At 46.1% G+C, this 14,242-nt stretch overlaps 2 protein-coding genes across 4 annotated transcripts; both read right to left on the bottom strand.

Moving 5' to 3' along the window:
• Nucleotides 1–253: 253 nt before the first annotated feature.
• On the bottom strand, nt 254–5,105 carry KCNRG (potassium channel regulator). The gene is made up of 2 exons (XM_015851852.2): nt 3,876–5,105; nt 254–2,006 (listed from the first exon to the last, which is right to left on the bottom strand). Exons 1-2 carry the CDS (start codon nt 4,451–4,453, stop codon nt 1,754–1,756), a joined length of 831 nt encoding a protein of 276 aa, XP_015707338.1. The 5' UTR covers nt 4,454–5,105; the 3' UTR covers nt 254–1,753.
• A 299-nt stretch (nt 5,106–5,404) lies between these two features.
• Nucleotides 5,405–11,665, bottom strand: TRIM13 (tripartite motif containing 13). Of its 3 annotated transcripts, none has more exons than XM_015851849.2 (4): nt 10,743–11,665; nt 10,203–10,340; nt 8,507–8,615; nt 5,405–7,246 (listed from the first exon to the last, which is right to left on the bottom strand). In XM_015851849.2, exons 3-4 carry the CDS (start codon nt 8,522–8,524, stop codon nt 6,014–6,016), a joined length of 1,251 nt encoding a protein of 416 aa, XP_015707335.1. In that variant the 5' UTR covers nt 8,525–8,615; nt 10,203–10,340; nt 10,743–11,665; the 3' UTR covers nt 5,405–6,013. The 3 variants fall into 3 exon arrangements, with proteins under 3 accessions (XP_015707335.1, XP_015707336.1, XP_015707337.1); XM_015851850.2 differs by lacking the exon at nt 10,743–11,665 and adding an exon at nt 10,505–10,635; XM_015851851.2 differs by lacking the exon at nt 10,743–11,665 and adding an exon at nt 10,509–10,627.
• Between the last annotated feature and the right edge of the window lie 2,577 nt (nt 11,666–14,242).

Genomic DNA, 14,242 nt, shown 5'->3' with positions numbered 1-14,242 from the left:
CTCTGGGTGTCCCTGCTGGGGCAGGGGCTGGAGCAGAGGGACCCAGAGGGCCCTGCCAGCCTCAGCTGTGCTGCAGTCTGTGAAATGGTTGTATCAGTTTATCATTTTGCCAGAACCACAGAGTGTGAGCAATGATGTAGGTTAAAACATATATATTTCTTTTTCCTTACACCTTATTTGAAAGGAGTTCAAATCTCAGAGTTCAAAATGGGTGTTACAGCAGTGAAAATAAACTCACTGCTTCTGCAGTAGGTGAAGTAGCCTAAATTTATTAGTAAAAGGCCTGTGCTCCAAGCATGAACATATTGATTGACATTGACAAAAAAAAAACAACAGTCTGAAGTGAAAGCATCCAGGTTAACATCCCACAGTATTTACTATGTGTGTGTAGCCTGTAAGCAGCTTAGGAGATGTCGTCCCACAATCACATTATTTTACCCCTGAAGAGCTCCAAAACAAGCAAAGAGAACCTACTTGTTGCCAGTGAACTTCTGAACCTGTGTCAAACTAAAATGCTTTATGGTAGCACAGAGAAAACAAACATCTGATAGCGGCACCAGAAGTCTGGAATGATCCGTTTCATTTCAAACCCTATAAACGAGAAACAGGAGAGTGATCCCCACCACCCATCACCATTCCTAAGAGCTGTAAAGAAATGGACACTTTAAAGCTAAAGGAAAGCCAGCTCTAATTAGTCAGCCAAATAGGCTGACATAGCATTGGAAAGATGTTTTCTTAACAAGAAACAAAATCAGATTCAAATAATGAATCCTTGACACTGCCATGACTTGCCTGTTGGGCAGGACAAAAGGTTCTCCATGTACAAAGCCTCATTAACTCAGCTCTCCCATACCTGAGATAACTGGCACCTTTACAAAGCATTGTACGGGGTTAACATTCCCAAGGCAACCTCTGCCAAGTCTCCTTCCTAAATACCTTTCCATTTAACAACACTAAGAGATGCCTTGTATTATTTTGCTTAAAACTGCACCAACTCTCCCATCTGAAGGACTGCTCATCACACGTTTGTTCTTACACTTAAGGCTCTAAGAACTGACTGACTCTTTGTTCATATCACAAGTCTTTTCTGAGGACCTTTATCATTTAATTCTCAGCAGTAATGAGCAGCTCAGTGTCTTCAGAGTGCAGGGAGAGGACAGAGGAGTATTTTGCAAGAGACAGTGACACATTATTATTTCATGAACGCCAGCGGTGTGTCCACAAAGCCGCGTTCTCATGTCTCCAGGCCCACAGCAGCATAACTTGTGACCTCGCCACTGCAGGAATTGGTGCGTGCTTCCAAAGCAGAAACAACCTCCAGTCTCTCAGGTTGACATTCCTCCTCCAGCCACTTATCCACACTGCTTGAGTGCAGGTTGTCAAATCGTCACTCCTCCGTGTACGATCACATATGAAGTCTGTGTAGCACAGAACAATGATTTTCTAGAAGCAGCGACTGATTTTCTGCAAGTCACACAAGTTTTAGCCACGGAGAAAAACAAAAACTGCCCTTGAAAGTACTGCAGTCTGGTCCACAGAAACAGCATTGAATCTGTGGCTCTTTTATTTAGAACTGAAGAGGGTGGAGCAGGGAAAGGCAGAAGGGCATTTTTTTCTCCCGCCTCTTTTTTTAACGAGTTGTTTGTTTGTTACTTTCCTCAATAGCTGCAGTTTCAAATGAGCAAACAACAAAAAGAGGCCACTGGTGCTGACACACACCTCTTCCACCTTCACAAGAGCACAGGAAAATGCTTTATTTCCCCTTCTGCACTCGGCTTCTCCTTGCCTGCACCATCCCAGAGCTCCCTGGGTGCTGGTCTGCAGCAATGCTAAGGCTCGCAGGCCTCTGTGTCCTTTCAAAACTGTAGCATTCCACTTTGTCATCGCTGGACACTGTCCTGGTGCTTACGAGGCGAAATCCATCTTTGAGCAAGGTGTCAATCAGCAGGCCTAGCACGTTAGTACCATTTATCAGCACTCTGTTGTCAGGTTTTATGGAAACATACCTGAAATAAGGGGAAAAAAAAAGCAGTTACAGAACATTTCTATACTCTTCTTCAAGGATGTGATTGAACAACAACAAAACAGAACAAAACCACATGGATGGAGCACACCAGCAGTTGGCTGCACAGACCGACAGCCAACATGCTGCATCTCTTCCCCCCCTTTAAGGACAACTTCCTCCCTTTGTAAGAGCAGCACTCCTCAGCTTGCCCAGTTTACAGATGGGAATAAGCCATTTTCCTTCACCCCCACAACAAATTTACTGTGAGAAGCCTGAATTCATTTCATTCAGTGCAAGAGAGGTGGACAGCATGCTCTGTGTGATCTGTGACAGCCTCCCAGGCAAGAGATGAAGGAAAGGACAGCGAGGTGATGCACATCCCATCACTTCCCACTACACGGGATCAGTCTAGAAACAGTGACATTTATTGCAGCCACCCATACAGCAGGTCTGGTGGTAGGTAACAAGTAATAAAATCATTTTCAGGTTGCCTCAAGCTTTTACTTGGCATCAAGTACAGTGTAAGAATCTATCCAGTTGAAGGAACAGAAGTCAGGTAAAAATACTGTTATAAAATACATAGGCTGAGGGGTGAAACCGCTCCACAGTTCACAGGGAAGTACACCAAGCATTCATGGAAAGCACACAAAAGAGATCCCAGCACAAAGACCAAATCAAGAGAAATTCAGCAGGCCACAGAGCCAAAGCTGGCTTGTTTCAGGGGGGTTTAGCATCAGGGGATGCTCTTCTACTGATACGCAAAGGGAAAGTTCTACCAAGCCAGAATTAAAAGAAGGAAAGGATGGGGAATATTCTGTTTAAGCAGCCATAACGTGCTCAGCCAACTGTCAGTCCACTAAAATAATCACAAATAGATCACATGAAGGTTTGCCATCTAAATAGACATCGCTTCACAAATGCAAAGTAGTTCTCTCTTCCCTGTGCTCGCTTAGCTGAAGAGAGCTAAAAGGAAGATAGGCTCTATTGATTTCTTTTTTTAAGACATAATCAAAGGGCTGCTGTGTTAATTCAAATATTCGGAGAGAATAACCCTTTTGGAACGATTTCAATGACATTTCCATGAAGTTCCAGATGTTCTAGCTGCCACAGAGGACAAATGAGGTTACATTTTCTTATACAGTAAGAATGTGTCCCCTTACAACAGAGACATCCAGCAAGAGCTTGTTTAAAAAATACAAGTCGCTATTGGAATATGACACTGCTAATCACAAAAATCATTGATTTACAGAGATCTTAATTAAAAAAACAAACCTGGCTCTGAGAAAACCCACTGTGTTACCCATAGTTCATAATATACCCCTTCTTCCTGGAATAAAAAAGCTCTACAAAAGCTCTCCAGTCCCTGAACTGCCATCTCAGTTCCTCTGGTGTTTTTCACCCTGTTTAGACACCTCTTTTTAACCTCTTTTCATTATTAAAGTTTACAGGCCCATATGCTAGAGGATTTTAGCCTTCTCCTGTACCTCACTGCTTATTTATTTTGCTTCCTTTGCCTCATTTCATTCCATTTTTCGAGTTTTCTACAAGGTCACTAATGCCGTGAAATTCTAAAGCCTTGCAGAGAGAGCACAGAAGAGAGGAGAGAGCAAACGGAACACAAAAACAAACATCAAGAACAGTATTTCAGACAGTCAGGAACACTTTTAAGAACAGCGGGGCAGAAATCAAACAGGGTACTTGAGAGCTGGAAAACATAACATTCAGCTAACAGAACGAAGGAAACTTTCTTCTCTCTGACAGTTGTCCAACAGTTTCTTCACAATGAGCTTTGCTAGTGCACAGAGTGTACTCCATAGAGCAGAAGCCAGGAAGCTGTTTCTATCATGAGAAGTCACATTCTGCAGAGTACCTGGCCACAAACCGGTCACCGGCAGAGCAGTCGGTTCCACACTGAAAAACCATGTCGTGATGAGAAGGTCTTTCCAAAGGAAGTGGAATTAGTGGTTTCTGAGAAGGAAAAGGGCCGCTCCAGCCTTGCCCTGGCCGCTGCCCTGTAAGCACAGTGATCTGCTCAGCCAGCGTCTCCACGGTGTTGCTGCAGGAACCGAAGATCCGGAAAAAGGCCTGCGTCTCCTGGAGGAAAAAACGCACCTCCAAGATCTCCAGCCTCGGCTTCAAGAGGTGTTCCTGGCCCAGGAGCTCAGCCAGGGGGTACAGCTCATAGAATTCCGCTTCTCTGCGCAGCCTCTGGAAGTCTGAAAAATCAGCAGGCAGAGAGACCTGAAGAGTCCTTAAGAAGTCCATGATGTAACTGAACAAAGCACCATCTCTGTCCACAAAAAATTCTCCATTCACCAGTTTAAACTCCGGGTCGTCACCAGCCAGCATGCGTGCTAACCTGGACTCGGGGAACTGCAGCAAGGTGCAGGGCCGGGTTACAAATCTCACACCTCCCACACTCAGAGCAACCACCTCTCGACCACTCATCGCTACCTCAGCTCTGCTCTGTAAGTCCGTGACTTGATCTCTGCCAACTCACCAGCCATCTGGAGCGACGTGTGGGGCAGCAGCAGCACTCCCAGGCAACAAAGATGTAAATACAACACTTTTGTTTGCAGGGTTTGGTTGCTTGGAAACTTTGATTCTTGCAATTGAAGCTTGCAAGGACTACTGGAAGACAGCAAATTGACCATCACAATGTATTAAATCTCTATAAAGGCCAGGGAACATCCCCGAAGTATGGCACCCATTTCACCTGTTTCCTGGAAACGTGGAGAGAATGCTTTTATTCTATAAACTGCTGTTCACAGGACTACTGTAAGAAAAAGGGAGATGTACTTTAGGCCATGTATTTCAGGATCATATGCTGTTAAAGAAGGGCACTTCAGCAAACTCAAGCTTACAGTTCACTTGAAGACACCGTTATCCTACAATGAAGCAAACGTATTCAGAAAACTCAATGCCCAGTATGTGAAAACACACTTAAAGATCATATCTATGTCTCCAATGTTAAAACACCAACAACATCCTTATTCCCAGGGCCTTACACACCATTCCAAGCACATCATCCCATTCTTTTTTGGCTCTCAGAATTACAATCTGGATTGATACAGATGAAGAGAAACTGCTCTACCTGCCACCTTTGCAGGCCGACAACACAAGCTGCCTTCTCACCACAATGAACTCTGGCATCAAAGCCACATCTTAAGGAAGTGTGGCTTCAAAGAAACATAGATGGAACAAGTCAACCCAGTGATGTCATGCTGGAGAAGTAAACTGCAAAGTATGTATTACCTCGCAGCTTGTTCTCTTATCAACATCAGTTGATTGCTCTTTACCTCTAGAATTTATTCAAGGTGTATACCCTGAAGATGCTTTTGTCGTATACAACATGTAAGCAATAAGCAGTACCTACAGTAATCAGAACACATAGGAAAATTCAACTCATGGTTTTACAAAAATCTATAAAAACACATATACATACATGTATATATATCAAACTACGTATATACATACATTTATGTTTCAGGGAATACAGGTAGAACCACCCTAAGGTAGAAATGGATTCCAGGCTGAACTCTGCACTGTGTTTTGCAGCAGAAGGGCCATCTTAATCCTCAGTACAATGCTCTCCTCAATCACAGCTCTTCTTTTTGTTTCCAAACCACCTTCAAATTGGGGGGAACAAAATGAACCATGCCCTTTAGGAACAAGAATATACAATTCCTTATTCCACAAGTGCTTTGCCATTATAGGAAGTACACAGTTAGGCCCTAAATTTCAGTAGGGAAAAATGATTTTAAATGAATATTCCATCATCACCACCGCAACAGAAGTCCAGGAAAGTGTTTTTCAAAGCTCTGTTTCACCTTCAGTTTAGCAGTGCTCCAACTACATGAATATTACAGACATAATATTTCAAATCTCTGATTGCCGACACTGAAAGTCTTAATTAAAAAAACAACCAAAACCCCAAACACACAATTAATTTTAGAACATTCGATGCTTTTTTTCCCCCATCAAATCTCTTATGTTTCAGCAGGGACTTCACAACAGTTTGTACTTGCACACAAACTGTGCAACGTTATCCAGCACAACCAACGTATAGTTTTTACACTTTTCGCTCAGAAGCGAAGCTCCATCAGTCATCTGTTCCCAGTAAAAGACTGCATGATCGGCTATCTCCACCGTATCTGCCAGATAGGACAAGCTAATGGTAAAGAACTGAGATTTCCAGCCCTGGAAGTTGTCAACCACAGACTCCACAAAGGACATCCTGGTGACAGCAAGAATGAGCAAGCAAACGAGAGAGGCTACTATAAATCTGCGTGAAAAGATTGAGGGAATCTTCAATTTCAGACTATTGTTTTCCTGAGGTAAAGAAAGTTTGTCCACATCAACCAATTTGATTCCGTTCCACTGGCTGGTATCGAAGCTCTTCATTGTAGGGGTGATGTCCACATTGGAACAAGGTAAAGGGGTTTCTCTGAGCACCTTGATTTTTTCCCTGAACTCCTGCATCTGTTGCAGAAATACAATGGGTTCAGACACGTCTTTGAAGGCCTCTGCGATGTTAAAAGCCATCCGCTGCTCCTGCAGAATCGAGTTCAGTTTATTGATCTCTGGATCGTAGGCCTGCATCACTGCAAGCTTCATGGTCTCAAAGTCAGAGAGAATCTCGTTTCGCTTCTGCTCCAGCGTGTGCTGCAGTTTATCAAAGAATTCTTTCACCTTGTCAGAATCTTTGGTCAGCATCTGCAGAGCTTTCCGCTTACTGGTTTCCAAGGTATCCAGCCGAGAGAGAGCATCTCCACAACGCCATGTTTCAAAGCCCTGAAACAGGGTTTCGAAAGCCCTCTTCTCCTGGGAATAAGCTTCCTCAATGGAACAGAACACATGCTTTGTATGGTCGCCACGGGTGGCACATACCCCACAGATCAGCTGCATGTCTGTCCGGCAAAAAATGTTCAGGGGTTGCCCGCTGTGCACTTTGCACACAGGCATTTTTGGAGTTACTTTGATTTTGTTGTACTTCTCCACAATTCCCTTCAGGGAATAGTTGACCTGTAAGCTGTTGACTCCAGTAACAGGAGTTTCCTTCCTGCAGGTGGGACACTTGAAAGGAGATGGCCTCCAAAGCACGTTCCGCACATTTCCATCCAGTATTCCCTCCAGACACTTTCTGCAGAAGTTGTGTGAGCAGGGCAGGACACGAGGATCATCAAACAGGCTACAGCAGATGGGACAGGTGAGATCTTCCTCTAGCAGCTCCATCATGTCCTAGGAAAGAGAGCAAAGATGGTAACAACTTACAGAATGTGCATCTCTTCTCCAGGAAACACACAAAACCTGATCTCCATCTGAGGATCTATTTTTTTCTCAAGGATCCCAAAGGTAGAGCCCCAAACAGGCTCTGACAACCCAGCCCAGAATCACACCTTCCCAAAAGGGATCAAGTTAGCTGTGGAATCTGGCCACCAGATGGCAGGCACAGGAATGGCCTGGGGTACAGGCAGAACCATTTTCTCATTCTCAAACAGGAAAGCTGGAAAAGGGTTTGCCAAGCGAGGCCTTCCGTGTCAAATAAAAATAACTCAGGTACTAATAACTCAAGGCTTGCATCTTCCTGCACTGATGCAATATGCAGAAACATAACAGATAAAAACTGAAGGAGTTTGTCCCGCTCCCCCCATATTTGTAAATAACCAAGTGAATGCATTATTGTTGAGCTATTCAGCACGCAGACAGCATATTTCAAAGAACAGCTGCCCATAATTTTGATAATTCAGAGCAAAATAAAACCGTTATCTATTTTTACTCATCCACCACCTCTATTTCTAATTCTCACAGCACTAATGCCTCAGTAGCTTCTTCTGGTGAACAGAGCCTACAGGAAAAGGATTTACAACACTCCTTTGTAATGGAAAGTCTCAGTGGAGGGATACGTTCCCCCACCCTCCCTGTGCCTCTAAGCCAAGATCTCAGACACCCTGTCATTAGAGCAGGCTCTAAGAATACAAGTCACTAATAACCACCAAGCAGAGCACTGGCTTGTATTAGCCAAAACTGTTGCACACTTAGTTTTAAGCTATAATTAAAAAGATGCTTCTCTTGTATAAACTCCATCCAAATTATGTTTAAAAGTATGTAATAAAATGTCTTATAAATTAAAGGACATATCACAAAAAGAGCATCAAAGTAGTCATGTAACAAGCAAAGCAAATGAATGAGCTCTTTTATCTAGTTCTGATGTTATCACTATGGTTCCTGAGCCCTCTAAGAAATACAAAACGGCAAAGAAAGAGAACCAAGAGAAGAGCTACAAGGAAAGATACATGCTGGACAAGACTAATAACATACCACTGATCCTAGGAAAGCACGGGGAAGAATGGCAAGACCTAAGTTTCTTTCAGAACAAGACAGATGCAGTCACAGTGAAACCTCACAGTTCCCATGCTCCTCCAGCAATGAGGAAGAAGGGAATTCCTTATGTTTGCTTGGATAAGGGAGTTTGAAAGAGTTGCCAACTTTTCTACTCACCCTGAGGACGAAGGTCATCAGGCAGGAGAAGGCACCTGTTGGAGGTAGGGTCAAACGCTGGAGAAAAGGTCTAATTTCTACCCAAGGCTTCCTTTAGAAACTTCATTTTCTGTAAAAAAGAAAGCAATTTTGAAACACCTCTCAATGCTGGCATAAGCAAAGTTTTTCTCTTGTGTTCTCTTTGTAATGGTAGAGATTGGGATGAAGGGAAGAGGGTGTTCTTGCCCCTAAGTATTCCTCCCTAGGAATGATTCTCTTTCCAGCCTTCATTCATAGCTTTTAGCCATAGTGGCAGCACACAGATCAGTTCTGCTCACGTATTACAAGGATAAGAATTGCAAAACTAGAGTGACGGTTCTACACCTTTAATAACTGGAAATTCACCATGCAGAAAATATTTGTTCTGGTCCATCTCCTTTACCAGGAAGGATTTTGTTTCTTAGTTATGGAACTGGAAAAGAAGCTTTGTATACCTGGCAACAAGTAATGCAAAGCACTGCAGAAAACACTGCACATTCTATCAGAACTTTACAGCAAACACCAAAGACTTCCATGCTCCTAAAAATACAAAAGTGTATGCAAAAGAGTTTTGTGATCCAAATAAAACCATCTTGGTGCATCCCAGGACCACTTATCCAATGAAATAATGATGCTTTATAAATGCACCCAAATTTCAAAACCACTGTATGACAGAGTTACGAGTTTAGGATTTAAAGAAAGAAACAGGCAAACCTATAAGCTTTTAGTTTTCCCCCTCTCTTATTACAACAGTAAGTCACACCAAACCAAATATATCGAAAACTTGTAAGACTGGTTGGGACAGCTGAATTCCTCCCTTCTTCAGGAGGTTAATTTCAGAGAGGAAGCTGCCTGTGAACTAAAATATCCCTCTGAAACATCCCTTTGCACTACTCGCTCAGTATTGGTGTGACTGCCAGTCAAAACCTGGCAATCTGATGGGACTCAATAATCCTTATGGGTTCCTTCCAACTTGGGATATTCTATGATCCTAACCCCTCCACTTCCCCATTGGGATGTGCTCTGCGTAACTTCTGATCTGGGTATGAATGGCCCAAAATTCACCACCTATAGTGCACAGACCAAAAGGTACCGAGATTTATTCCTTCACCTGAACCACACAAACTCTCTGGGTACAACCACAGAAGATGTCTCCCACTGGAAAGACCAACCTGCGCAGTTTTATCATTCAGAATGGCAATACAAATCAAGCCATAGAGGTGAAAACAAGCTACGCTGAAGCATGGTGTAGGCATCTGGCATGTGTCTAAGCACAGAATGTGGGTCTATCAGTTAGCAGAAAGCAAAACAGAAATATTACTGAGCTTCAAGCAAAACAGAAAGTGAGCTCTTGAGTTGCAAGTTTCCCTCAATGACATCCAAGTACTGTAAATGAAACTTAACAGGCCGTGCTTCCCCAAGGAGCTGAACTCAGACAGGAGTTAGGATGGCTCTTATCCCTCTCCCTCTCCAAAGGCCCCCAACTCCTTGTCTCCTCCTACGATTTACCTCCTGGGTCTTCCTCGGGTCACTGTGCCCAAGCCCACACAAAACACAGAGCCTGGAGGTAAAGGCAGGAAGGGAGAAGGCAGCTTCGCCTTCCAGCACCAACAGTCCTTGTCCCGCACACCTCACTGGAGGGGATGCACAACCCAACCAAGTACCAGCGCTAACATACACGGCACAACTGCCCTCCGGATCCAGCGGGTGTTCAGGCAGCCAGCAGGAACTGATTATTTCATCGCCAAACGTGGTTTTATCTCTGAGGAGCACCAGAAAGATCCAACACGTCCAGCTTCCAGAAAGCTGCAAAGGCCTGGAAAAAAAAGAAAACAACAAGCACAAAACGAGGCTTATGGGGGAGGAGAGAAAGAAGCTAATGAGGATCGCCCCTTCACGAGCCACCGGGGCGGGCAGGCTCAGCACGGAGCCGACGGCCGCGCTGCAGCCGCACACAAAGGCTGCCCCGCCGCTACTCACCCACCCGGACCGGGTCGTTCCAGCAGCCCCCAGCCCGGCTCCGCGCCCCGCCTGCACGAAATGGCAGCGACGCCGTAGAAAATGGTCGCGGTTCGGGCGCGGCGGGGCCGAGCTGCCCGGGCAGAGGAGGGGGCGGCGGCCGCCGGACCGGGGGAGGCGGGGAGCGGGCGGCCGCGACCGCCCCACAGCGCGGCCCCCACCCGCGGGCCCGGTCCCGTCCCGTCCCGGCTGCTCTCACCTCAGCGCGGCGGCGGACAGCACTGAGCACCGCCATTCCCGGCCGCCTCACGCCCCTCCTCCTCCTCTCTCCGCCGCTCGGGGCGGGCAGCAACAGTATGAGCTGTGCCTGCTCGCAGCAGAGCTTGCCGGCATAGCTGTGGTACTTCAGTCCCTTCCTCAGATGCAAACTGTACTCAAGAGATACCCCAACACTTGGGCATTCACGTCTCGGGATGCCATTGAGAGGGACACGGACAGGCTCCAGCAGCGGGCCCTGGGCAGCCTCGTGAGGTTCAACAAAGTCAAGTCTTGCAGCCGGGTTTCTGCAAAGCACAACCCTGCTGTAAAGGACCTGAGGGTACCGGCAGGTGTTGAGATGGACACGAGGCAGCAATGTGCCCTCACAGCACACAAAGCCAACGTTATCCTGGGCTGCATCCAAAGCAGGGTGGCCAGCAGGGTGACGGAGCTGGTCCTGCCTATCTGCCACTTCATTTCCTCCTGTATTTCTTGAGCATAGTTCATTGTCTATTAATTCTTTTGACTGAAATTAGCATGATTTCCTGTCCTATTCTGTTTTCTTCTAAACAAAGAGGGAGCTGCTTGGGCCTAAGAGTGCAAACCAGCTTCCAAGCATATCTCCTCTTTACCTGGACCAGGAGTTGCAAAAATAGACCTAAGGTAAGAAGAGAGAGGAAAAGAGTGACGAGGTTTTCTCCTTACTGTGGAAACAAGCCATTAAACTGACTCAAGCTGTATGGAACAGGTACTTCCATCCTGAGAGGTGGATTTGTGGGGAGTTAAGCCAACTGTGCTGCTGGCAAAAGAGCAAGCTCCATCCTTTTCCCTTCCCTTAGTCATGCTTTCCTGATGCCTGCTCTCTGCTGGCTCTGACATCCACGCAGCCACATGTTAGCTCAGACCTTCTTGCCAACAGAGCCAAGAATTAATCCAGTTAAAAAAAAAAAAAAGAAGTTTTCAGTGGGATCAATTTCCTCACCCAGCTGACCCCGCAGCCGAACAGACACTGATGCCAGCATAAGGGAGCCAGAGAGGGCCCTGTCCCAGTGGCAGCCTGCACACGTGTCAACATAAAGCTGGGGTGCCCCCCTCAGCCATCATTTCCCAAATGCTTGCAGCCGGGTTTCTGCAAAGCACAACCCTGCTGTAAAGGACCTGAGGGTACCGGCAGGTGTTGAGATGGACACGAGGCAGCAATGTGCCCTCACAGCACACAAAGCCAACGTTATCCTGGGCTGCATCCAAAGCAGGGTGGCCAGCAGGGTGACGGAGCTGGTCCTGCCTATCTGCCACTTCATTTCCTCCTGTATTTCTTGAGCATAGTTCATTGTCTATTAATTCTTTTGACTGAAATTAGCATGATTTCCTGTCCTATTCTGTTTTCTTCTAAACAAAGAGGGAGCTGCTTGGGCCTAAGAGTGCAAACCAGCTTCCAAGCATATCTCCTCTTTACCTGGACCAGGAGTTGCAAAAATAGACCTAAGGTAAGAAGAGAGAGGAAAAGAGTGACGAGGTTTTCTCCTTACTGTGGAAACAAGCCATTAAACTGACTCAAGCTGTATGGAACAGGTACTTCCATCCTGAGAGGTGGATTTGTGGGGAGTTAAGCCAACTGTGCTGCTGGCAAAAGAGCAAGCTCCATCCTTTTCCCTTCCCTTAGTCATGCTTTCCTGATGCCTGCTCTCTGCTGGCTCTGACATCCACGCAGCCACATGTTAGCTCAGACCTTCTTGCCAACAGAGCCAAGAATTAATCCAGTTAAAAAAAAAAAAAAGAAGTTTTCAGTGGGATCAATTTCCTCACCCAGCTGACCCCGCAGCCGAACAGACACTGATGCCAGCATAAGGGAGCCAGAGAGGGCCCTGTCCCAGTGGCAGCCTGCACACGTGTCAACATAAAGCTGGGGTGCCCCCCTCAGCCATCATTTCCCAAATGCTTCCAGCCAGCTCTTTGCCAGCATTGCTGCCAAAAGTAACACAATCTTACCCTTTGGCCACACCAGCTCCTCATTGTGGGCCCCAGCCACCCTCTGTGTTGTGCTGGAGAAGATATCAGTCACGAAACTGATGGATAGAAGTAGCTGGAGGTCAAAGTAGCTCCTTTTATTTCCAGGTTTGCCTTCCCTGTCAGTTCGGCTTCTTGAAAGCCATGCTACCGAAGACGTGTCAGGCTGCAATTGTCTCCTATGGTGAAATGCAGAGAGTGAAGGGCTGAGGACATTTCCCAGACTTACCCTTGGCTCCAGGTCTAGTTTTCTTTTCCCTGGAGGTGGTTCAGGCTTCATGTCCTGTTGCAGAGGTGTCAGAGCACACCCAGAGCACGCTCCAGCTTCAGGCTGACGGCTTGTCGAAGCACGCTGCTTTATTCATGTGAGCATATCTCAGTTGGAGAGAGGCAACCTGAGATGTGCCGTGTAGCTGCTGTCGGAACCTAAATGTGGAAATCAACCTGCCAATACAGCTCAGTAAGAAGACACTGTGAGACAGCATAAATAAACTATTCAAAGCAGCTCTGCGTATCGGACACCTTAACCACGTATGAACGTTGCACAACTACACCGCATCTGACTACACTTCTTTTAATCCAGATACATCTGGACTACATTAAACACTCCAAAAGAAGGATCAGAGAAAGCCATTTCTTATTATCGTTCCATAAAAACTGCTTTTAATATGCATTGTAAAAATACCAGGCATTAAATATCCATGAAGGATCGTCAGCAGCTGAAATGATTGACTGTACTTTCGAGGTCTGAATCTCAGAGACCGCCTCGGTATTCTGCAGTGTCTCCATTGACCGACTGGGCAGCACTGAAAAGCCCCATCATTCTACACACGGAGCTCTGACCCTAACTAATATTCAGCCCTTTGCCAGATTTCCCCGGGAGGAGGAAAACTTGGTGATGAATTCAGTTATCTCCACGGTGTAATCCTATTTATTTACAAAGAATGTACAGCCACGTCCCATTTCCTTGCACGCAGAGGAAGCAAATGGGAGGGAGCACGGCGCGGCAGTCCAAGTTTGCTGCTCTAGCCAGGATGCTTGCCCAGAAGAAGCTGTCCCTTGGCTTTTTCTCAGGGCCATGCACCACTGCTTCTCCCACTGTCTGCTGGCTCTCGCCTGGTGTTTCCGCTCCCTGACATGCACGCAGGCAAACACAGCTGCAACCAATCTGGGCTCTTGCTGCCGCATTCGCAAACCGTCCCCGGAGAAATCTGACTTTCCCCAAATTAGTGCTTGCTCATAGGAATTAGCTCATCTTAGTGCCTGGCGGTGCAGCCCTGCGCTGTGGGCAACGGTTTCTAGTTTTTCGCTGTCTTGTGCCGTTAAAGAACTTAATTGCTCCTTCCTGAATGAAGCCTGGCCAGCGTGCCTGTCAGTTTTAATGAGGTTTGTGACTGCCTATAGATCAAAGCTCTGCCCCGGTGGGTTTTGCTTGTATTGCATAAAAAGGAAAGGAGAAGTGACCTCCAAAGTAAATAGAACAACGAGGAACGA

Source organism: Coturnix japonica, chromosome 1 (assembly GCF_001577835.2).
Source record: "Coturnix japonica isolate 7356 chromosome 1, Coturnix japonica 2.1, whole genome shotgun sequence".
Taxonomy (NCBI): domain Eukaryota; kingdom Metazoa; phylum Chordata; class Aves; order Galliformes; family Phasianidae; genus Coturnix; species Coturnix japonica.
The sequence above is the reverse complement of the archived record's forward strand: the minus strand, read 5'-3'. Positions and strand labels throughout refer to the sequence as shown.